Here is a 23,803-nt window from a genome sequence, read left to right on the forward strand (position 1 = left end):
TGGTCTCAAAGCCAGGTGCATACACCCAAGGGGTGTGCAGGACAAGTCACTGGGATGAGGCTGGTAATCAAAACCCTCTCTATTTATTTTTAATTTTAAAATGGAATAATTTAAGCCTTATTACTAATATACAGAATGCTAGTAGTACCTGAATATAATTTATAAATAAATATACCTATTGGAGGTACATGCCCAAACAGTATTTCCTCTTAGGTGCACGATCACGAGAGGAAGGCTGCTGTCGCTTTACCTGCTAAGCCGTGTGGCTTCCCAAAGCCCCTCTCGGGTACTATCACCAGAGAGGGGCATAGCAGGCAACGGCAATGCAGGCTACAGACGGACAGCCTGGGTTCAAGTCCCCTCTCTGACACTTCCCAAGCTGTCTGACTTTGGACAAGTGGCTTTACCATTCTGGCCTGTTTCCTCATCTGTGAAATCAAAATAACAGCAGCTCTCACCTCAGAGGGTCAAGGTGAGGGATAAGTCAGTTATCCCTAAGTCAGTGAAATACTGAGAACGATGCCTGATACACAGTAAGTGCTCAGAAAATGTGAGCTATGACTATTGTTTACCCCGCCTTGCGAGTGGCTAATAGGTGCAGAGAGCTAAAATAATGAGGTAACAGTTAAATGGAGGGGGCCGGGATCCAGAACCCGGTTCTGAACCACAGCCGCACCTCAGAGCCTGTTTGCTTCTCTGCAAGATGGGGTTAAGAGCAGCATGCACCTCACAGCGCTCTCCCAGGAGGGAAGGCGGTCGTTTTCTGAAAGAAGGGGATTTAGTCATCCTGTCCCGCCAGGCACAGGAGGCTAGAGGGAAGACCAAAGGCTCAAGAGACGTGAAAGCCGTGGAACAGAGGTCCCGGGCTTACATTCGCCTTGGCCCCAAGGTAGGACAAGGGCGCCCTCTAGTGGCGGAAGCAACCCCAACGGCCAAGTGTCCTGGGGCTCTTTGTGTGCTAGACCCTGAGGGCACACACTGCATCCCGGAGGAAACCGAGGCGCAGAGAAATTGGGACACAGCAGTCTGGCCCCAGAACCTACACTCTTTCTCCCTCTCTTTCCAAAACTCTGCCCCAGCCCTGGAGCCCCGCTTCTGGGAATTTGGGGCAGGGCACACCTTTGATGTCCCAGGCTGTGCTGGGCCCAGCAGGGTGGCTTGGCATCCCTGGCCCGCCCGCCAAACGCCAGCAGCACCAAGACAAAGGACAATGCCCTGTGCCTGAACGTGCTCCTGACTCCAAGATCAGGTGCTGTAGCTTCAGCTGCTTCCTGCCAAACTCAGGAGTGCGGGGTTGGGGTATTCGGGGTTCTCGATGACCCCGGGGCCGAACTTGAGCTCCAGGAAGCGGCGGTAGTTGTTAGGTGCCTGCGCCACGAAGCCGGCGAAGGGCAGGGGCACGAGAGGCTGCAGGAAGTGTTCGGGGAACTCGACATCCTGCCGGTGGTCCAGCCACGTGTCCTTGGTCATGACCCCGTTTCGAGGGTAGAAGGGCCACAGGTCCACATGCAGGTGGTTGCTCTCGCTGTACTGCACGCGGAAGAAGTCGCCCTCCACAGCCTTCTCCCACACGAAGCCGCGCTCATCCACCACCGAGCCCGCCTCGGCACCCCGCAGCTGCTCGCAGTTGCCCACGTCCTCCAGGTAGATGCCCAGGTCCACGTCGTAGTCCCACGGGATAATGTCCCCGTGGCGGGCCGCCCCCAGCAGCGAGCCGCCCTCCAGCCAGTAGCGCACGCCGGCCGCCTCCAGCACGCCCACCACGTAGCGGGCCGTCTCGCGCAGTGCACGCAGGCAGCACGGGGGTGTCCAGCGCTCCTCGTACAGGTAGGCCGGCGTGTCGCCCACCACTGTCCCGAAGCAGCGCGGGGTCTCCTTGTTGCATCCGAACCACTCGAGCCGCCCGCCCTCCCAGCTCACCAGGCGGATGCCCAGCGCCCGCAGCAGCGCCGCCCGCCGCGCCCGCCCCTCGCGCTCCGCCTTCCAGCGCGCGTGGGCCGTGGTCAGCGGGGGCTGGCGCGCCCTGGCGAAGGGCAGGTCCAGCAGCTGCACCGTCCAGCCGCGGAGGGCGGTCTGCAGGAAGAGGCCGGTGCCCACGGGCCGGGCCAGGGGCGCCGAGAGGTTGAAGAGGTCGCGGGCGCGCAGGAGAACCACGGCGTCCCCGTCCAGGGCGTCACAGCGGGGTGCGGAGGGTGCCGGGCCGTAGCGCGCCGTCCACTCCCGCAGGCTGACGTTCAGGGCCAGGCACTGGGCAGGGTTGGCCGAAGCAACGGGAGCGGCCACCAGGCGTGCGCCTCCCGCTCGCAGCACCTCGGCCATGCGCTTCAGCTGGCCCGGTGCCTCGGCCCTCGCCCCGTCGGGCACCAGGGCCACGTACTCGGTGGCCACGTAGGTCTCGGGGCGCGAGGCTGCAGCGGGCCGGTCCAGGGCGGGCTGCAGCAGCGCCAGGCGAACGCTGGGGATGCGGGGCAGGGCGAGAGGCGGGTAGGGGAGCGTGTCGGCTGCCACCACCACCGGCTGGGCTGGGTCCTGCTGCAGGAAGGAGTCCACCAGCTCTGGCACCGCGTTGTCAAAGGCCTCGAACTCCCGCACCAAGATGGTGACCCGGGGGCCGGAGGCAGACCCACGGCGGGAGCCCCTGGCCGGGGAGTACCTGGGCTGGTGCTGCAGCCACGAGACATAGAACAGAACCAAGAGGTTGAGGGTGATGGCGGCTGCCAGAGCAGCCTGGCAGCGGGTGAGCCGCATGGGGCTGAAGTCAGGCCCTTAGCTGGGCTTCCCGGGTATCCTGGGGAGCGGGGATGAAAGGGGAGACTGGAGCTGGTTGTCAGAAACGCCCCCCCCAACCCAACCTCAGCCTTGTCTTCCTCTCCCAGCCTTTTCCTTATTTGGTTTCACTTCCGACATTTCCTCCTCCAGGAAGCCCTCCCTGATCCCAGGCTGGGTCATGCAACCCCCTCTGGGCTCCTTCAGACCCGTGGGTTCCCCGACTCTAGCCTACCACTCTAATTCATTAGTGAGTAGGGCCCAGTCTGTGTGAGGACAGGTCCGGAGCCTGTCTTGGTCACTGTTGGGTACCCAAGGCTACTCAGCACAGAGCCAGGTACACATCAGATGCTGAGGAAGTTTTTAACCAATGAATCACCTTCCCTTCTTCCTTGTTCAGTCCCACCCTTTTATTCATTGCCAACTTCTGATTCAGATTCGGGTTCAGTTATAAATGCCCAGACCCCATTCATTCCCTGCTCTCACCCCTGATCTCTTCTTCCCTCCCCCCCCCCCACACCCTGGCCCCGGGGTCAGAGCCTTGGCCACCAAGCCCCTCCCCTGCTGCCTCCTTCTCACCTCCTCAAATCCTCTGCCATCTGGCCATTTCTTTCCTGATGGTCAGCCAGATGTTTTCAGTTTTTGCAAGGAAAGCTAGAAATGTTTTCTTAAATCATAGAATTATTCCAGTTTGTAATGTTGACCACTAATTAAATTTTTTTAATGGAATGGGTCAAACTCATAGAAACAGGAAGTAGATGGTGGTTGCCAGGGGCTGTGAGGAGGCAGAAACGGGGAGTTGTTGTTTAATGGGTATAGAGTTCCAGTTTTGCAAGATGAAAAAGTTCTGGAGATTGTTTGCACAATAATATGAATATAGTTAATACTACTGAACTATACACTTGAAAACTGTTAAGATGACAAATTTTGTTATGTGTATTTTATCACAATTAAAAAATCTTTTTTTTTTTTGAAGTAGAGTGGGCTGCATCCAAAGAGGCTGTGCTCCCTCCATAGGGCACCTCCACCTCTATTCATGGGCCACATTCCTAAGCAACCCCCAGGTGGCGCTGTCTCTATGTCCCCATCACAACTTGAAGACTTGGCTGGTCTCCAGCACAGAAGGAATAATTAACTCTCTCTTCTGAGCAGATACTAAAGTTTCCCCATGAAGGATCTTCATAGGTTCTGCCCCTCCCGGAGAGGGGGACGTCAGAGACCCCGCTAATCTTCCTACCTCCTAAATACTTCTGACCCCCCCCTCCCCATTCCCACAGCTCTCCCTTCAACCCCGGTTCACCGAGATCCCCACCCAGCCTCCCACGGTCTCCTAAGTCCCCTCCTCGTGGCAGCCAGAGGGGTCTGCATAAAGCACAAATCTGACCTCTCCCTCTCTCGCTCAGAATCTGCCATGGCTCCCTAGTGCCCTGGGGAGAAAGTCTAAGTTTCTTACAAAGTCCCACCAGGCCTCGTATGACCCGGCCCTTGCCTGCCACCATTCCAGCCCCATCTCCTGCCATGCATCCTCGAACTCTGTGCCTAAGCCATCTTGGACTTTTCTTCAAACAGATCTTATTTCTAAACCTTTGTGTATCCTGTTCCTCCTGCCTAGAAGAGTCTCCTCTCGAACACCCCTTCTCCCTGTGCCTGTTTTCTCCTGGAGAACTCACTTATGCTCAGGCTTTAGCTCAGATGGCCCCTCCTCCAGGAAGCCCTCCCTGAACCACAGGCTGAGTCGGAAGTCCCCTCTGGGCTCCCAGAACCCCTGGGCTGCCTGTTCTGGTTTGGCACTGTCTGGGGATGGCTCTGTGTGCCCCACTAGACCGTGAGCCCCAGGAGGGTAGAGCCAGGACCGTCTCAATCACCACTGTGTTCCTCCCACACGACTGGGCACTGAAAATGCACTTGGTGAAAAGATGATGACTGGGGGCAGGGGTTTTGTGTGTCTGTAAAGCCCACTCAGGTCCCCAGGGCCAAATTTTGCACTGTGGCCATGCACCTGGGGCCCTGCCCTGGTCTCCCTGTCTCCTCTCTCTCTCTCTCCCTCCAGAAACGCCCTCTCATCCCTCTTCACCCATCCCAGGCCTGCTTGCCCTTCTCTGACCCAACTCAGATGGCACTTAAGAGTCTGAGTTGCACTTTCAGAGCGACTTGTTATCCTTCAGAACCTTGGAACTGCCTTCTGGACCTTCGATCAATCCCTCCTTCCTTCCATCCTTCCAGGTTGTGGAACTCCTACAACATACCATGCACTGTCCTAGGCCCTGGGGAAACAGCCGTGGACACATAACACACAGGGACAGACAATACCACTGAGCTTGGGCAACTCACATTACTTGGGTGGTGGGGGAGGAACCGTTGGGACCACAGAATCTTCAGGGTCTTAAAAATCTTAGAATTTTAGCGCTCAGGTACACAGAAACAGAGAAGAGACCTTTAGATGGTTTCAGAATCTTCTAACAATTCTAAAGAGACCTTCCTCCTGCTTCGGCCTTGTCTCCTATGGTCTGTGCCCCACTCAGAGCCCAGAAGGATCCTGATCAATCTTCAGTTAGATTCTGTCCTGCGTCTGCTCAAGGCTTCTGTGGCTCGAGACTCACTCAAAGGAAAAGCTAAAGTCTTCGCTGGGACCCACAAGGCTCCACGTGATCCCCCACCCTCTCCCACTTGCCTGCTCAGCTGCAGCCACGTGGGCCACCAAACACCATTCTCCAAATACACCCAGGAGACCCCAGCTGTGGCACTGGCTGTCCCCTCTGCCAGGATGCTCTCCCCCAGGTAGCAGCTGCATGCCTTCTCCCCTGGCTTTCAGGTCTTTGCTCAAATGTCACCTGTAGAGTGATCCCTTCCTTTGGCCACCCTACTTAAAAATGCCTCTCCCTATCACCCACATACTTCCTATGTCCCATCCCTGGGCTATTTTCCTCCCCTAGTAGTTCTCATGTAGATTTTACTTATCTTGTCTCTTGTTTTGTCTGTTTTGTTCCCTGCTGTACACCCAGAACACGGCTCAGTACCTGGCACACAGCAGGTGCTCAATAAATTTGTGTGGAATGAATGACTGACTCCTGTTATTCAGATGGGGAACCTGCGGCACAGAGAGAGGAAGGCCAAAGGGAGCAGAACCCAGGTCTCCGCCCCCGGAACCTGGTTCTCACCACACGCTATCTGGCTGACTCTGGGCCAGGAGGTGCCCAAAAGGACAGAGGACAGAAGCCAGTTTCTCAGAGACCAGCAGGTATGACAGCCAGATGAGGAGGTGAGGGAACCAGAGTAGAGAGAGAGAGGAATCATCTAGTACCCTGACAAGGTCAGTCTTGGCTTCCCCAACTGTAAGGACTCAAAACTCCTTCACTGGGGCAAAGTGGATGAAACGGTGAATTTGAAGGATCATAATAATATCAACAATTCTAGCTGATCTTGATGTGCCAGTTCCTGTTCTAAGCATTTTACCGATCTTAACTTGTTTAATCTTCACATTATGATCACATTTAAAGATGAGGAAACTGAGGCCCAGACAGGTGAAGTCACTTGCCCAAGGTCACACAGCTGGGAAGTGGTGGACCTGGGATTTGACCGGGAAGCTGGCTCCAGTGTTGTGATTTTAGCCAATAAGCTCTGCTGTCTCTTTTGGGTCCACAAAGACAGTCCAACTTTCAACCCATCTTCAGTGAGATAACCCCTTTCCCTTGCCCTCACTTGACAGGTGCTTTCAAAGCTGAATATGGCCCATTAATTAATTAATTCAACAAACATATATTTATTGAGTGCCCTCTGTGTTCTGGGGACACGGGGTGAACCAGGCAGTGGTTGGGCAGGCCCTCCAGAGGTAGGAAGACAGACAGAATCCCTGCAAACAACTTACAGATAGAGCAGGAAACCAGCAGGGAGCATGAGAGAGAAAAGGTGGTCAGGGGAGGAGAGGACAGTTAAGCTGAGCCTTTGTTTCTCCATTGCCCACAAAACAAGGTAAGTGGATCCACATTCACTTCAGGCTAGACTTCACCTGGCCTGAGCCTCAGTTGCTGCATCTGTAGAATGGGAATGTGATGGATAGAGAAAATGAGTGATGTGTGGAAAAACCTTTGGGGACAAGGGCAGTTCCCACGTGAGTGCAGGTGACACTGAGGGGCTTCTTACCTCCTAGGTTGCAGGCTGAGGGAGCTCCAGGGGGGCGGTTCCAGCCCAGCTCAGCTGCACTGCTGAGGGAAGGAGAAACCAGAAAACCCCAAATCAGCCAATTTCACACAACAGAGCACAATTTAATTTTACCTACAAAAGTGGCAACGAGAAGGTCAAGGAATCATTTCTCTTGAAATCTCATAAGCTCAGGGACCACCTGAAGCATCTGTGAAGGGAAGGAGTGAAGGGAAGGATGTCATAGCAACCTATAACCATCCCTTCTTTCATAAATGTGTCCAGAAAGGTAAGGCTAGAAGTGACAGGTGTTACCATAACAACCCCTTTCCTAGACACACTCCATCCTGAGAGACAATCCTAAAATGTCCTGTACCTTGGTGGGCCTGGTCCCTAGGGTCACTGGAAGGGGGACTGCCCCCATTACCATAGTAACCAGGACTTGGCTTTGCTTGTTTCTTACCTCCCTGGGGATGGTCCAGGCCTTGTAACCATAGCAACTACTCCTCAGCAGAGCATCTCGTCTAAATAAAAACACCTGGTTGGTTTGGTCCACAGACCTCCCACTGATGGGAAAGGGGGAGATGGATGGTTACCATGGTAATGCCAACTGGGTGGCTGGGCGGAGGGGTTGGGAAAGAGATGTTTCCCTCAGCAGTGTCCTTGGGGCTGGGGTCCTTTCTACCTGAGTGCTAGGTGAGGTTGCCATAGTAACCAATGAGGGTAGGGGTATAAGGACCACCAGGGACTTGGGTTACCTTAGCAACCTCTTCCTGGTGCAGGGCCAGGACAGGTTTGGAGCTCCATAACCACAAAGGTGGAGGGGAGGGGAGGCTAAGGGTGTTCCCGACTGGGAAGTGTTACCATGACAACCGACCTGGGCCAGGAATCTGGATGGGGCCATTGCTGAAACCACCGTTGGTGGTCGCTCTGTCTCTGAAAGAGGGACAGTGATTGTCGAGGAGAATGGTGTTTGGGTCTGGAGAGGACTAGAGTCTTTCTTTGGGGTGAAGCGTGAGGAGGGGGGCAGAAAGCGGCCCCTCCTTAAGTCCCGCGCTTCCCAAAGGCAACCCTCGCGCCGGGCCTGGGTCGCGTTTGCCCTCCTTCGGGCGCGCGCCCCTTCCCGCCCCCCACGCGCGCGCCTTCGGGGTCGACCTGGGTGGGCGAGGCGCGCATCCGACTTCGTTCCCGTCACCGGCCCCCCCGGCCCCCACCAAGCGCGCGCGCGACTGTCGGCGCGGCCGCGCAGGCGCGCGAGGCACAGCGGGCGCGCGGGCCGGCCCCGGGGCCTCCATGATGGAGGAGCGAGCGGCCGCCGCGGTCGCCGCCGCCGCTTCCTCCTGCCGCCCGCTGGGCTCCGGCGTGGGCCCCGGCCCGACGGGGGCGGCCCCGGTTTCTACCCCCGCCCCCGGGCCCGGCCCGGCTGCTAAGGGAGGCGGCGGTGGAGGGAGCCCCGGCCCCACGGCGGGGCCGGAGCCCCTGAGCCTGCCCGGGATCCTACACTTTATCCAGCACGAGTGGGCGCGCTTCGAAGCGGAGAAGGCCCGCTGGGAGGCCGAGCGCGCCGAGTTGCAGGTGAGTACCGCCCCGGGACCCCCGACCCCCCGCCCGGCCCGGCCCGGCCCGGCCCGGCCTCACCCGCCGCCGCCGCCGCCGCCATCTTGGAGCAATGGCCGCCGGGACGGCCGGGGGGGCGGGTAGGGGACCGCGACCGGCCCCGAGACGGAGTGAGGGGCCGTCCGAGGGGGGTCCTAAGGGCACCCGGGCAGCTGGAGGCGGGAGGGGGGCCCAGGGCCGGGACCGCGGCCGCCGAGAGAAGGGGCACAGGGGAGCAGAACCGGCTGGAAGTGGGAGTGGGAGTGAACGGACCGGCAGAAGGATTCCTGAGAGAGTGGCCTCGGGGCCCCGAGGGGACCCAAAGAGAACTCAGCAAAGGGTGATGAGAGGGGATGGAGGAGTCTTGTATGCGAGTGAGCAAAAAGCTCCAAGGGTGCCGAGGGACTCCCACTCCGTCCCCGGCCAGGTGCGCGTTGGAGGTGGAGCCCGCTGGGCCCCGGGTGGGAGAGAGGGGGCGTCGGGGAAACTTGGGATCCGTTGGGGACGAGAGCGGGTCAGGGCGGGTAACCCGGGTGAGTCGGAAGAGGAAGTCAGGGAGCTCGGGACGGGTGTGTTTCGGAGCGTTTGGACAGGAGGGACTGAAAGACGGCTGTGTCGAGGACTCGGGGGATGAGAGCAAGGTGTCGGGGGGTCCCCGATGAAGGTGTGTGCCCTCCCCTCCGAGGAGGAAACGTTGGGGAGCCCTGGCAGGCGTGGCTTGGGAGGGCAGGGGAGGGGGTCCCTGGGTCGGAAGCACGGACGGGGCCAGGACGTGCCTCAAGAACCTGTGTTGGAAGAGCCTGAGAGCCGAAACTCTTTGGGGGTGTGGAGGAGTGGGGACTCCCGCCCTGAGATGGGAAGTGTGTAGGAAGTCGGATGGAGAACCCCGAACTGGAGTGGGGGAGGGTCAAACATGTCCAGCTGTGGAGATGGGAGGCGGGATGGAGAATGTGAGGAGGAATCCGGGGGACCTCAGGGATGGCCGGGGGAGCATTTTGTAGAGCAGGAAGGCAGCCAGAGGAAGCATCTCAGAAGGATCCTGGGGGGAGGTGTTTGTGGAAGTTTCTGGGAAAGGACCCTATGGTTTGTGGAGTAGCTTGGGGGAGGGATGTGCCCTCGGATGATGATTGGAAGAGGCTGAGGCAGGACTGGGTTTTGTGACCTTGAGAAGTGTGGGTCGATTGGCAGAGTGTCCTGAGGAGCTTGGGTATCAGAGTTGTGAGGATTTGAAGGGTCCCTGGGCTGGGGTGTTATTAGCAGAAGTCAGTACCTGCTTCTAGCAGCTCGTCTTTCCCCTTCTGATTTGCTGTTTCCTATCTAGTTGAGGTGGGGACCCAAGTAAATACCGGATTAGAATTTTGTCCTTAGGATGAATAAAGAGAGCATCCCACAATTCTCCCACCCCAATAGGGATCTTAGCTGTGTGGTGGCTGAGGCTTGGAGTTGGGGTGGGAGAGAAATCCTTATGTAAGTACCCCTTGCTTTGGTGTCCCATGGTGTCCCATCTCTACTTACAGAACTCTTTCCCAGGGTACATCTTATTAGATCTTCTCAGTGCCCCATTATGGAGGCAGGGCCAATGGCATTGCCCTCACTTAGCAATCATGATAGCAGCTGCTGTTTGTTGAGCACATATTATGTGCCAGGCACTGTATTAGGCACTTCAGATACATGGTATCATTTAATCCTTGCAACATTCTGGGGGGGTAAGTGATATTATTCCCCCCTCCACCACCACCCCCCCTTTAAAAAAAATCAGAAGAAGAAATGGAGGCTTTGACAAGATCAGTGATTTATCTAGGGTCACAGCCTGTGGGTGGCAGGGGTGGTCTGTGGGCTTTCAAGCCCATGTATTATTACCTCTCTGATGCCCAGGACAGATGAGAAGCCTGTTCCAAGGAAACCCAGTGGCCTCCCCAGGGTCATCCAGCACTCGTAACAGACCAGCGTACCCTACAGCACTCACCACCCCGCTTCCTCATCTTTGAGACAAACGAGAGAAAACGTGTCTGTTCCTGCATTTAGTGGTCCTTCTTGGCGTTTGAGAGGAAGTTGTAGATAGCACCCAGTTAGGCTCTCCTTTGTCTAGGCTCCAGCATCTCTTACTTTGTACTTTTATTTTCTTTCTTTCTTTTTTTTTTTTTTTTTGCGGTACGCGGGCCTCTCACTGTTGTGGCCTCTCCCGTTGCGGAGCACAGGCTCCGGACGCGCAGGCTCAGCGGCTATGGCTCGCGGGCCTAGCCGCTCTGCGACGTGTGGGATCTTCCCAGACCAGGGCACGAACCCGTGTTCCCTGCATTGGCAGGCGGACTCTTAGCCACCGCGCCACCAGGGAAGCCCTGTACTTTTATTTTCTTTTGTTCTGTTACATAAGTAAAAATGCAAAGATCTCAGAAGCGTCTGCGTTTATAGATGTGTACACACGCGTGCGCGCGCGCAAGTGGAAAGGGAAAGCCCCCCCCCACTGTTATTGCTATGAAAGTAATTCACATCTGTGTGTAATACATGAGATCATACTACATGTATCATTCAGTGACTTTTTTTCGCCACATACTCATGTGTCTTTGTGGTCCTTTCACATCAGCAGAGAGAGGTCTTATTATTATCGAAAACTCCATTCCACTGGTGTCTGTACCGTAGCTCATTTAGTTTGAGCCCTCTTGCTGAACTTTTAGGTTGTTTCCCGTTTCTGCCCGTCGGAAATGGCTGCAGTGAATGTCCCTGTGTTCCCCTGTGAGTATACAGCAGAATAGATGGGTGGAATGGTAGAATAGATGTGTTTATAAAGGGGTGATTAGTTGTGCCAAGTCGCCCCACGTTTACAGTCCCAGCAGCAGCACCCCTTTTTATACACTTCTACTCGAGCCCTTATCACTTAGGGAGGTGTGACTTCTCCTGTGAGATCCTTTAAGGCCTGGACTGCGTCAGATTTTTCTGATAAACTCTGAATACCTTTTCTCCAAGTAGCTGCGTGCAGCTGCTCCTGGCACAGGACCCACATGCAGTCAGCGTGTGGGGAGCAGCAGAAAAGGCAGCCTCTCGTGAGGTCCTGCCAGGAGGCGCCCGAAGATGGGAGCAGGGAGGTGGCATCGACGTGGTTGATAATAAGCAGGACTTTGCCAGGTAGGGGGATTCCCAGAAGGAGGTGACGTGGTTTCTGCCCTGCAGAAACTTCCAGGCTAATAGAGAAGGCTGGTTTGTGCAGGAGGTTACAGAGAACTGTACACACTGACGCAGTTGAGTCTTTGATTGCGTGGCTCTGCCCACGATCTCTGGTACTTCTGCAAAGGGGAGTGAGCTCTTTGAGGGCGAGAGGGACCTTGGGGGCGGGGCCTGAACTGGACACATGTAGGAGCAGCTGGTGGAGAAGGTATGGAGCTGGCCCATCTCCACTGCCAGCCTCACAAGGGGCTCTGGGGGATCCATGGGGACTCAACCCTGCCAGGAGCCCCCAGACCCTGGGGAGGACGAGTGGAGTGCAGGAGATGCAGGGCCAGATGGGACTGAGCCGGGACGGGGAGCGGGCTGGGACAGAAAGGTTGGGGTACAGAGAGTCATCAGCGGCCCCTGGGAGGGCTGAAATGCTCAGGCCCCTCCGGAAGCTTTTTCCATGCCGCCTGGGTGGAAAGGGAACAGCCGGAGGAGAGGCGGCGGCCCTGTCTCAGAGTGGCAGTGGGTGGATGTGGTGGGTAGAAAACTTCCAGATCCCAGCCTTACCTGCCAACAGATCAGGCAGCCGTGGCTGCTGGTGTTTGCGGGGTGGGAGGGACTGGCCACCAGCACTTCCCCTCTCTGTGGTATTCCACCAACTCGGGACACTTCAGCCACATGTTTCTGGTTCTCTTTTTTCCCTTCTTTGCCAGAGGAACTGGGAAGAGGCCCACAGAGCAAAGTGAGATTATTTTTGACCACGGCACATGGCATGCAGGATCTTAGTTCCCCGATCGATCAGGGATCAAACCCGTGTCCCATGCGGTGGAAGCGCAGAGTCCTAAGCACTGAACTGCCAGGGAAGTCCCCCTGAGTGAGATTCTTGCATCATCATCAGGAGAAGGGACATCAGGGCTTGCTGTGGGGCAAAGGGGGTGCGGGAGGCTGAGCAAGTGTGAGGTCTGAGCGTGATCCTGGACCCTGCTTTCTGCCCCTTGACCCCACTTTCTTCCCCCACAGGTGAGGGTCACCTCCTTATTACCTTAAATCCACTCATTGCCCGCCTGCCTGATCCTAGTCTGGGCCCCCGTCATTTCTCCCTGGGATTCCTGGGATTGCTTCCTTCTGTGACTGGTCTCTCGGCCTTTAGCTTTGCCCTCCCCTCGCCCCCTGCAGCTATCATTTCTCCACATTATAGCTTGCGGAATTACCTTTGTAAGATGCAAATCTGATTATATCTCTTCTCTGCTTAAAAAACCCTTCCATAGCTTCCCCTGTGCTCTTAGGATGAATTTCAGACTTGCTCACATGGTCTGCGATCCTTTGTCGGGCCTGCAAGCTTCTCTGATTTTCCTCACTAACCCTTTTACACATTCGGATGCAGGCATCCTGGCCTCTGTAGAGTTCCTTAAGCCCACCTTGCCACCCTTGTCTCTGGCCTCGGCCAGCTAGATGCTCCAGCCCCTGGCCGACTGCTAATCAGCCTTCAGGTCTTAGCTGAACCGTCACTTCAGAAGTGGGTTGGATGTCCCTCCCCTAACCTCCTCTGCTCACTCCTTAGGGTCCTAGTCATGTCCTGTGTTAGTTGTGGCTGCTCGTGTCTGTCGCTTGAGCCAGACTGAGGGCTCTGCGGGGACAGGAGGCACTCGTCTTCTCCGTTCCTTCTCCGGCACCTCACATAGAACCTGGCCCGTCACAGGTGGTCACCAGTGTCAGATACTGGATGCGCGTGGGCTCAGCAGGCCGCGCAGGCACTGGGAAACAGAAGCTCACTGACGGAAGCCCAGAAGGGCCAGGGAGGCCGTGACCCCGGACTCGTAGTTGGTGATGGACCTTTCCTTCCCCGCCGCCCCCCACCTTCTAACAAGTCACGGGCAGAGTAGACCTCAGGGTGACTGAGAAGGTGCACAAAGGACAGAAATTCACACTTCTGAGACACTGATCACGTGTGAGTCTGCCTGTCTGGCCTTAGGTGTTTATGTACATACGTGTTGACTTAAAGTGTAGAAAGAAAAAGGTATTGGGGGGAGTCCCTTTCTCTCAATGGACAGATGAGGTTTCTTTTCCATAGCGTACCTGTGACGTGTATTTATGTGTTCGTTGTTTTTCCCGCACCCTCCTCTAAAATATAAACCTCACGTTGTTCAGTGATGTATCCTTTGTCCACAACTGTATCTGGTACATAGCTGGGACTCAACAGATATTTGTGGAGTGAATAAATGAATGAATGACACTTCTGTCATACATTAGTATACATATATGCCTTTTTATTTGTTCAAAAGGAAGCCTACCATTGCAATTATGCCTGTGGGGTAACTTCCTTAGAAGTGGAACTGCTAGGGCAAAAGGCATGTGCATTTAACGTGTTTGTGGATATAGCCAGGTTGCCCTCCCGGAAGGGTTTGTCAATTTATGGCGCCACCAGTGGTGTCTGAGTGTGCCTGTTTCCCTGGCCCCCGGCCCTGGCCAGTGCTCGGCAATGCTTAGCGCACATTTGGTTCTCTGCTAATCTGCGGGAGAGACCTGGTCCCTGAAGCAGGACAGGGGTGATAGGAGGCCTGAGGGCACAGGGCTGTGCTGTGCTCCAAGTGCTGGGGGCAGATAGGTCAGGGCCCTTTGAGCCCCAAGGCAAGGAAGAGGCGTGTTCACGGGCGTCTGAGAGGCCACCAACAGTGGACAGTCCTTGAGCGCGAGGCTTTGGGAATGTTCACCACCTGGAAAAGGTATCTGGGGCGACTGGGGGCTTCTGGGGGAGCTGTTGAAGTTCTTCAATAAGCATTTGATGTGTGAGGATTGGCTCCAGGGAGACGCAGCTGCCTGTGGGGCAGGAGGCCTGTAAGCCACAGACAGCTCTGCTCGATGGGCCTCAGGTCTGAGAGGGATCCTAGCTCTCTTAAAGAACTGGGCCCATTTCAAGACCCTAGAAGAACAGACAGGGAGAATAAAAATAGTAAGAGGTAGGAGCTGGCATTTGTTAGCCTTTCTTCTGTGCCAGGCTTTGGACTGAGAAGAACTTAACACATGAGGGGAAACGGAGGCTCAGAGAGGGCCAGTGACCTGCCTAAGATCATGCAGCGAGTAAGTGGCCGAGCCAAGCCTGGAGCTCAGGCGGTCCTAGCCTGGAACAGACGAGCCTTGGGGAGAAGCCAGGGAGGAGCCCTGCGCTCAGGGCTTTGGCACTGGGCTTCCGGAACCCGGTCAGGGGCCAAGATCCTGCCTCAAAGACCGTTGACCCGGTGTCTCCAAAAGACCTGTTGACAGACCAGAGCAGACTGGGGCAGCCCGTGCCAGCAGACAGTGTGAAGTGGTTGGCAAGGGCCCTGGGTCGTGGTTGTGGCGCGTCTCCCTCACCCTGGGCAGACTCCGGTGGAAAGGTTGGTCCCCACCATGGGGGTCGGGTGGGGAAGCTTTCGTGCTGCAGCGGGAGCTGAGCCGAGCCGCCCGCTCTTGTCTCTAAACGCCAGAAACAGCTTCCCACGCCTCCCAGAGACAGATGCTCTGGTAGGAGTAGTGGCACGCCACCTCCACCAGCAACCTGAGGGACAGCACCTGCCTGAGTGGGGGGAGGAGGCGCCCAGGGCTGTTAAAACCTCCCTGGCCCACCTCCTCCCCAGAGGTGGGGACCAAGTTAGGCCCAGGCTGTCCCTATTTAATTTCAGGGGTTAAGGGCTTCTCTTCAGTTGTTTCATTGCGGGTGACATGGAGACAGATCCAGCCGCCCTTTCACTGCTCCATGGAACCCTGGCTCAGGGTCTTCACGCCTGAAGAAGTGGCTGCTGTGTGTTGCTGTGGGGGCAGGGCTGGAGCTGATTGTCCCTGAGTGAGTGAGGGACACATGTCAGTGAGCCTGAGCCCTGCTGTCTTCCTGTCTCCCTCTCTCCCCCCCACAGGCTCAGGTGGCCTTCCTCCAGGGAGAAAGGAAGGGGCAAGAGAATCTCAAGACAGACCTGGTGCGGCGGATCAAGATGTTAGAATATGCGCTGAAGCAGGAAAGGTGAGCCCTGCTGTCCCCCGTCCTGCCTTCAGGGATCAAGCCTTTGGGGTCAAGCGTTCTCTTCCCCATCACCCAGTCCTGCATGGTTCCAGGAGGGGGACAGAACAGGAAATAGTGGGTGGGATTCGGGGTAAACAACTGACAACAGTATTCATAATGGTGGTGGCCCACTGCATGCCAAACACCATATGTTCATTGTCTCATTTATCGCTTCCAGTGGCCTAATGGGTACAGGTGAGGCTTCCGGAGGGTGATGACTTCTTCAAGGACTCTGGAGCTGGGATAGCAACCCAGTTTGCCTAACTCCAAAGAGTGGGCACTTCACAGGCCATCCGTGATGCCTTCTCCGCCCGGGCTGCTTCCTAATCGGGCAGCTCAGCTTCAGAGGGAGGAGAGCTGATTAGAGAGAACCTGGGGTCTGGGATTCCCGAGGTGGGGGCTGGCCCCGTCTACTCTTCCGCGTCTCTCACTGGTTAATCGCTTGATCTTTTAGGGCCAAATATCACAAATTGAAATTCGGGACAGACCTGAACCAGGGGGAGAAGAAGCCAGAACTGTCGGAACAAGGTACCCACCCCCGATCCTCCCCTCTTGCCCCCTCCCAACAAAACCGAATGTGACAGAGAAAAGCTGAGATGGGCCACGTCTCTCTCACCGTGCTCCACAGAAAGCAGGCTCCGCCGGGGTGGGGAGGGGTTGGGTCTCACTCTCAGCGTCCCTCCCCCGTGGGCTGCTCTGCCGCGTCCTGTGCTGGGCGCTCGGGGGAGTGGGGGCAGGGGGTGAAGAAGGCTGGGAGTCCTGCTTGCTGTCCCTGTGTGAGATAGACAGACACACAAGGCCCGACAGTCTGCGCTCCTGGAAGGAGGCATCAGTTCGTCATCAGGGCAGTAGGGAAGGCACTCCAGGTAGAGGGAAGGGTGTACTGGAGCACGGAGGCGTGGAAGAGTGTGGTGTGCTCACGGGGTCAGGGCCTTCCAGGCCAGGCTGACGGTGATCTCTGTTCTTCATGTCAGACTCCTCCGACCAGAGTGTGAGTTCCACCAGGGCAGGGGTTTTGTCAACTGATGTAGTCCAGGCACCTAGCCGGGCACATAGTAGATGCCCGATAAATATTCGATGAATAAAACAAACAGATTGTCTCATTTAATCCTCACAACAATCCCAAGAGGTAGGTGCTGAGATTATTAACTTCGTTTCTCAGAAGAGGAAACTGAGGCTCAGGTAAACTAACGTGCTCAAGGCCGCACAGCCGGGAAGTGGCAGAGCCAGGCTGGGACGTGGTCGAGTCTGCCTGTTCGCTCAGAACTGAGCCTATTTCCCGTGTGGGAAAATAACATAAGTAGAGTCTGAGGATAGTCTGGGAATGGTTGGGAAGTGACCCAGAGACTAGAGAGGAGGAACACAGGGGCAGAGGGAGGCTTCAGATGCTCTCAGGAAGGGGCTCCAAGGACGATGGAGGAGGTGATGGGCGCGTGGTGGTGCCCTGACCGAGACAGCCCGCCTCCCTTCTCTCCACCCTCCAGTCTCCAACGGCCCGGTGGAGTCGGTCACCCTGGAGAACAGCCCGCTGGTGTGGAAAGAGGGGCGACAGCTTCTCCGACAGTGAGTGTGTGGAGGGCAGGGTGGAGGCTGGGGGGCGAGAAGACATGTGTGGCTTGGGAGATAAGCCCGAAGACTCCACAGTCCTTCCTGTCCCCACTGGGGACCCTGAGCTGTCAGGATCCCTGCTGGCCACAGCTGTCACCCTGTCGGGGAGAGCAAGGGAAGACTCCCTGCAGGAGGCACGTGTGGAAAGCGACCCCAAGTGCCTCTGTGCCTTTTTTTCCCCCAGGGGTAATGTTAAATTGTTTTTTATTAAAGAGATGTGTGTGTTTTAGAAAACTTGGGAAACATAGGGAAGCAGAAAGAAAAGAATAAAAATCACTCATAATTCCACCACCCAAGGAATTTCATGCCCCTGTAAACATTTTGGCACATATGCTTTCTTTTCCGTGGATATGTATTCGTGCGTGTGTGTGTGTGTGTGTGTGTGTGTGTGTGTGTGTGTGTGTGTGTGTGTGTGTGTGTGTGTGTGTGTGTGTGTGTGTGTGTGTGTGTGTTTTATAAAAGCCGGGGCTCCCCCTTCGCAGTTTCATAAGGCATTGCTTTTGCTAAGTGTTGTGAACATCTTCCCACATAAATTAGTTATGTTGCCTCATTTCAAGATCTGTATAATAGTCTGTCACATGGATAATCATAACTTCCTATGGCCAGTCTCTTCTTGTGTATTTCGTTGAAGGTGTTTTTTTCAGTAGACAGTGTGACAAACACCAGGAAGTTATTTGTCCATATCCTTGACTTCCTTAAGCTGAATATCTGGGAGTGCAATTGCTAGCTTAAAGGGTGTGCAAACAGTGACAACAGAAAGGTCATCACAGGCGACGCTTGCCAGGTACCTGTTACGAGCCTGACACCGCGCTAAACTCTTTGCACCCAAGGATTCCTCACATAAACCCCCATGTGGTGTAACTGCTAGCATTCCCCTCGTTTTCACAGATGAAAAAACCAAGGGGCAGAGAGGGTATCTGTTTATGGAAGGTCACAGCTAATCAGCGGAGGGTCTGAGGTGTGATCTCGGACAGCCTGTCCCCAGAGCCCAACTCCTTCCGCACCACACTTTCCTGCCCCTCCGCTGGTGGGGAGGGGAAGCGTCGGACACACACAGGCGCCCGAGATGAGATAGCAGGCCAGATAGCAGGCCGAGGCAGGCGCTGTCTGATGCTCCCAAAGGGACGGGGTCAGGCTCAACAGAAGAGGCTCTGGAGGCGCCTCCTGAGGACCAGCATGGGACTCATTGTCTCCAGTCTTTTGAAGCCACAGATATTTTCAGCTTTTAGACCAGTCCCAGCTGGCTTCAGTTCTTGTAATTGCAGAAGTAATAAATGCTCATTTGTAGAAGTGAGTGGAGTAAATGCCAGAAGTTCCTATTAATATCCCCAGTCTCACTCTCCAGAGGTCACTGCTCTGAAGTTTAGTGTGTTTCTCTCTAGGCCTAGCGAGGGGCGTGATACAAATGTGTGTTTGTGTGTGGTCTGTACTTACATGCACGTTCTTTTTTTCCCACGAACACTTGAGTTGTAAGGAGCACCTAACGTAGCGGTTTTTGTTCCACTGTTCATCATGGCCCTCTTCCCTTGGCCTCTGCTCGGTTTATCTTGTGTGCAGTGTCCCAGCAGTCATTTGCTTCCACAGTCCTCAGCAGCGGACGTGTAGTTTGGCCCCTGCGTTTTGGTTTACCCGTATGTGCAGTGTCTCTGCGAGCATCTGTGACAGCGCAGTGCCTGTGTAGAAAGGCTTCCACTGGAAATAGTCTCAAAGGGGAAACGGTGGGGTCAGGGGTATGCTGCTTTGAAATTTTGATGTATAGTCTGAAGTCGCTCCTCCAAAAAGCCTGGCCCAATTTGCATCGGCCCCCCGCAGCGTATGAAGAAGCCACAAGGCGCCTGACCCACCCTGGTTCTGCCTCCCTGCAGGTACCTGGAAGAGGTGGGCTACACCGACACCATCCTGGACATGCGGTCCAAGCGCGTGCGCTCTTTACTGGGCCGCTCGTTGGAGCTCAACGGGGCCGTGGGTCCCAGCGAAGGGGGCCCCAGGGCCACACCGGGCCCCGGGGGACTCAGCAGCGGCGAGTCGCTGCTGGTGAAACAGATCGAGGAGCAGATCAAGAGGTGAGCCCTGGGGCTTCCCTGGTGGCGCAGTGGTTGAGAGTCCGCCTGCCGATGCAGGGGACACGGGTTCATGCCCCGGTTTGGGAGGATCCCACATGCCGTGAGCCATGGCCGCTGAGCCTGCGCATCCGGAGCCTGTGCTCCGCCACGGGAGAGGCCACGACAGTGAGAGGTCCGCGTACCGCTAAAAAAAAAAAGAAGAGGTGAGCCCTTGGGTCTGGCGGGTGCATCCCTGTGTGCCTTCTCCGTCCTGAGGACGTCAGCCGTGCTCTGGGGGCCGCTTCCTTCCTGGGGTGTATCGCGGGCTCCTCTGTCCCGTCCTTGTGGGGTGTCCAGGTTCTGTCTTGGGTTCCCCTGGGTTCCCCTCCCCTGGCGTTGCCTTGGTGCTGTTGTGCATCACAGCTCCCGCTGGCCCGGCCCCCCGTGAAGCTCAGGCCTGTGTGCTCCCCAGGAAACACCAAGCCCCTGCGGAAGGCAGACCCCGGGCCACACGCCAGGACTGGGGGGTGAGGGGGGGCACAACATGTGGTCTCCGCCCCCAGGGAGCGCTCATTTGTTCATTCTGTCATCGGTAATTGTAATTTGTCAAAATAAATAATAGGTGGTGAAGTGAGGTGCTATATAAAAGGCAGTGAGAAAGAGTGATGGGAGAAGTAGTACTGCTTCGGATGGGGTGACATTTGGGCAGAGAACTGCATGGAGTGGAGGCTAAGCCACCCAAGCAGCTGGAAGGAGAATGTTCTAGGCGGAGGGAACAGCAAGTGTAAAGGTTCCGGGACGGGCAGGGCCTGGGACGTTCGGGAGCAGCCACAGAAGCCGGTGTGGCTGCAGTGGCGTGAGCGCGTGGGGGCTGTGGTCTGCGGTGCGCTGAGACCTCAGGAGTCGGATCACACGGGCCCTCAAGCGCCACGAGAAGGAGCTCGGAGGCTGGGGTTGTGGGAAGCCAGTGGTTTCGAGCAGGGGTGTGACATCATCTGATATACTTGGTCTGCTTGGAGAAGGAGAGGCTGACAGAGGGTCGGGGTGGGAGCCGGGAGGCCGGGCAGGAGACTCCTGCGGACGTCCAGGTGAGAAATGATGGACATTAGCAGTGGAGGGGTGAGAAGGGGTCCGCTTCTCAGTGGATTTTTAGGGTGAGCCGACACTATTTAAAGGACTGCCTGTGGGAGGAGAGGAAAAGATACTAGGGGTGACTGAAGGGCGTGGTCTGAGCAGCTGGGAGCAGCACTGACCCAGATGGAGGAGACGAAGGGTGGGGGGGGTTCAAGGGGGCCGTTCAGGACGAGTGGAGTTTGAGGTGCCTGTTTGGCCCCCAGGGTGAGGGGTGGGGGCGCTGGACTCCTAAACATACCTCCAGTTCACCAGCACACGGGCGGATTTGGAAGCCACGGGACTCGGCAGTCACTGAGGCAGAGGGTGTTGATGGTGCCAAGAGGAGGTCCGAGGACCGAGCCCTGGGGGCGGTCCAGCAAGGGAGGCCAGACTGAGGCAGCTAGTGAGCTGGGGGAGAGCCTGGGCACAGCGACCCGGCAGAGTGGCAGCCATCCACCCGGGCAGTTGACGAGAACTCTCTGGGGCATCAGCCCAGTGGCAGAAGAGGAGGCTGTTGGCATTTATCTGAACTTCAAATTCTACCCTCCTTTCTGCCCTGGAGTCAGGTTTGGAAAACAACCTCCTTCGCTAAAACTTGTCACCCCGATGGAGCCGTTAAACAGCGGCCCTTGGTGGACAGAGGAGCGCCGTCTGTCATTGGGGAGAGTGCAGGCTGTGAGGGGCCCGAGTGACCGTGCAGTGACTGGTTCCTCTTTCTTGCTGGGTTTGTCCCCGCCACTCACCTGCTCTGTGCTAGTGGTTTGAGCGGGCCGTGGGAACGGGGGCTGCTGAGTCAGTGGCGCTTTGTTGTCTAGCTCTCCTTCTGACTCAGCATATGCCAGGGCCGTGCCGTCAGGGTTGGGGGCTAGTCTGGAACTCAGGGAGGGTCAGAACTCAGTGAGGGGTTGGGCCTGGTCTGTGGTCCCAGTGAGCGTTCCAGCTGGGGTGTGTCAGGCAGAGGCTGGGCTTGAAGCCCTGTGTGTGATCAGAGTCAAAGTTCCTCTGGGGTCAGGGTGGGCTTGGCACTCCTGAGAGCCGGGTCCAGCCTCTGGTCCCCGAGCCTCAGCGCTCTCCCATCTGAGCTTCGTCGCCTGGCAGGACTAATGCCCCCTCTGTCCCCTTGTTGTGGGCAGGAATGCGGCCGGCAAAGACGGCAAAGAGCGCTTGGGTGGCTCAGTGCTGGAGCAGATTCCCTTCCTGCAGAACTGCGAGGATGAGGACAGTGATGAGGACGATGAGCTGGACAGCGTGCAGCACAAGAAGCAGCGCGTGAAGGTGAGCACGTGAGCTCGAGGGGTGCCCCTCCCCCTTTCTGCAAGAGGACGCTTGCTGTGTGTGCAGAGCAGAGCGCCTCTGTGACTGCTCTGGGGCTGCCTCGAAGGACTGGTCTGTGTCCTGATCACATCCCTTCCCTGGGTCCCCATCTCCTGTCCCGCCGTGCCATTGCCTCAGGTACCTTGGGAGGTGCCTAGGTCTTTTCTGTCAGGGCTGGCCCCTTCTCCACCTGCACCCCCGTCATTCTCTCCATCCTCTCTCCTTGGGCTCAGATGTTCCCGAGAGGCCTTTCCTGAATCTCCAGGTTAGGCCAGCTCTGAGCCACCGTCTCACAGTGTGCTCTCCTTCTGGCCAGCCTGACCGCAGTCGGACTTAGAAATGTTTTGGTGTGACTCTGCCTCTGTCTCCTGCAGTAGATTGTGAGCTCCACGAGGCAGGGACTGTGCGAGTTTTTTACTGTTCCCTCCCCAGCACCCTGAGGGAATGTGGCCGGGCCCAGAGCTCCGCCTGGAGCCAGGTCGGGGGACTCCAGGGGGGACTTCATAGGATGTAAGTGTCCATCCAGTCTGCTGTTGGTGGCAGGACCCAGGCCCAGGGACACTGCCCGCAAGGTAGAGCCCACATCTCCGCAGCTTGGCCTGGAGATACAGCTCCCACCGCATTTCCCCCACTCCTTAACTGCTAGAGCCCCGTGCTCCCGCCATCCTGACGGCTCCGTCCTTACGTGGGGCCAGGTCTCATCTGTCCAGTAAACATCCATGTGGGCCTCCCTGGGCCAAGCTCTGTGCTGGCACTGAGGACATGGAGACGCTGAGGCCCGGTCCTGGCGTGGAGGAGCTCGGGGCCAGTGCGGGCTTCTAGGTAGTCACAGGCAGAGGGACGTGCCAGGAAGGGGAGCCTGTGGGAGACGGCCTCAGGGGCCTTCCTTGACCCGGCCTTCCCACCCGAACTCCAGCCCTCCCTCCTCAGACTCACCTCAGACACCCCCCTCCTCCAGGAAGCCTTGTCTGACCCGCCCTTGCTCCCCTCCCCCCACAGGGTCAGGAGGCCCCTGTGGGCTCCCCCGTCCTGACCGGGACCATTCTGGGTCCTCCCTGCCTGGTGTCAGGTCTGTCCTGGCCTCAGCTCTGTGTCCAGTGTCCCCGGCGTGGCTCAGTGCAGGGTCCCGCACAGGTCAGGCACTCAGGGAACGCACTGAGGGGAATGGAATGCACAGAGCCGGCACACTGGCACTGGGGTTGCAGGAAAAGCAGGGTGTCACTGAGTCCGGGGTCTCTAAGCTTCTCCCCGGGTCCAGAGCGCCTGGTCCCTCCTGCCCCCTGTTGGGATTTTCACTCCTTTTGCAGGTCTCGCCTCAGCCTCCTCTGGGAAACCTTCCCACTCCTCTCCGCTCCTCCCATAGAAATGATCGCGTACTCCCTTCGGCCTTTGCGTCAGTCACCGCATGCCCTGTCAGGTGGCTCATTATGTAGGGGTCCCATGCTTCCCCAAGCCCCCTGTCTCCACACAGCACACCTTCAGTGACCAGACCCTGATTCAGAAGACCTGCCCGTGACTCCCAGAGTGGCCATGGCCTGGCTCTGTAACTGTGGGCACATGATTCTCTTTGTCTTGGCTTCAGTCTCAGGGGCTAATAGTCCCTGTCGGGCTTCCCTGGTGGCGCAGTGGTTGAGAGTCCGCCTGCCGATGCAGGGGCCATGGGTTCGTGCCCCGGTCCGGGAAGATCCCATGTGCCGCAGAGCAGCTGGGCCCGTGAGCCATGGCCGCTGGGCCTGCACGTCCGGAGCCTGTGCTCTGCAACGGGAGAGGCCACAACAGTGAGAGGCCCGCGTACTGCAAAAAAAAAAAAAAAAAAAAAAAAAGTAGTCCCTGTCTCTGGGTCGTTGAGGAATTAATTAAAGTGAGTTCATGCGTACAAAGCCCTTGGCTGCACGGTGGCTGCCAGGCCAGGTGCTCGGCGGCAGCAGTATTAGCAGTGCTTGGCAGGGGCCTGGCACTCACAGTCCCAGGCAGTGATGGCAGGACGTAACTGCATAGGGCCCCTCTCGTGGACTGACCCCTGCCATTATCTCTCTGGGCAGGC

The 23,803-nt window shown here is 56.9% G+C and overlaps 2 protein-coding genes across 14 annotated transcripts in view; one reads left to right on the forward strand and one right to left on the reverse strand.

Annotated features, from left to right (window-relative positions):
- Positions 1-8,581, reverse strand: FKRP (fukutin related protein). Of its 11 annotated transcripts, none has more exons than XM_060084790.1 (4): positions 8,542-8,562; positions 6,907-6,965; positions 3,346-3,541; positions 1-2,788 (listed from the first exon to the last, which is right to left on the reverse strand). In XM_060084790.1, exon 4 carries the CDS (start codon positions 2,746-2,748, stop codon positions 1,261-1,263), a length of 1,488 nt encoding a protein of 495 aa, XP_059940773.1. In that variant the 5' UTR covers positions 2,749-2,788; positions 3,346-3,541; positions 6,907-6,965; positions 8,542-8,562; the 3' UTR covers positions 1-1,260. The 11 variants fall into 11 exon arrangements, with proteins under 11 accessions (XP_059940773.1, XP_059940771.1, XP_059940770.1 ...); XM_060084788.1 differs by lacking the exon at positions 8,542-8,562 and adding an exon at positions 8,059-8,099 and having other exon boundaries at positions 6,907-6,968; XM_060084787.1 differs by lacking the exon at positions 8,542-8,562 and adding an exon at positions 7,781-8,036 and having other exon boundaries at positions 6,907-6,968.
- Positions 8,182-23,803, forward strand: part of STRN4 (striatin 4) — a 25,978-nt gene continuing 10,356 nt past the window's right edge. For all 3 annotated transcript variants that reach the window (XM_060084778.1, XM_060084780.1, XM_060084779.1), the window contains exons 1-6: positions 8,182-8,478; positions 15,540-15,643; positions 16,137-16,210; positions 17,167-17,245; positions 19,156-19,353; positions 21,579-21,720. In XM_060084778.1, the coding sequence (XP_059940761.1) occupies positions 8,197-8,478; positions 15,540-15,643; positions 16,137-16,210; positions 17,167-17,245; positions 19,156-19,353; positions 21,579-21,720 (879 nt within the window). In that variant the 5' untranslated portion in view covers positions 8,182-8,196. The remainder of the gene's footprint in view (positions 8,479-15,539; positions 15,644-16,136; positions 16,211-17,166; positions 17,246-19,155; positions 19,354-21,578; positions 21,721-23,803) is intronic.

This window comes from Mesoplodon densirostris, chromosome 19 (genome assembly GCF_025265405.1).
Source record: "Mesoplodon densirostris isolate mMesDen1 chromosome 19, mMesDen1 primary haplotype, whole genome shotgun sequence".
NCBI lineage: Eukaryota > Metazoa > Chordata > Mammalia > Artiodactyla > Ziphiidae > Mesoplodon > Mesoplodon densirostris.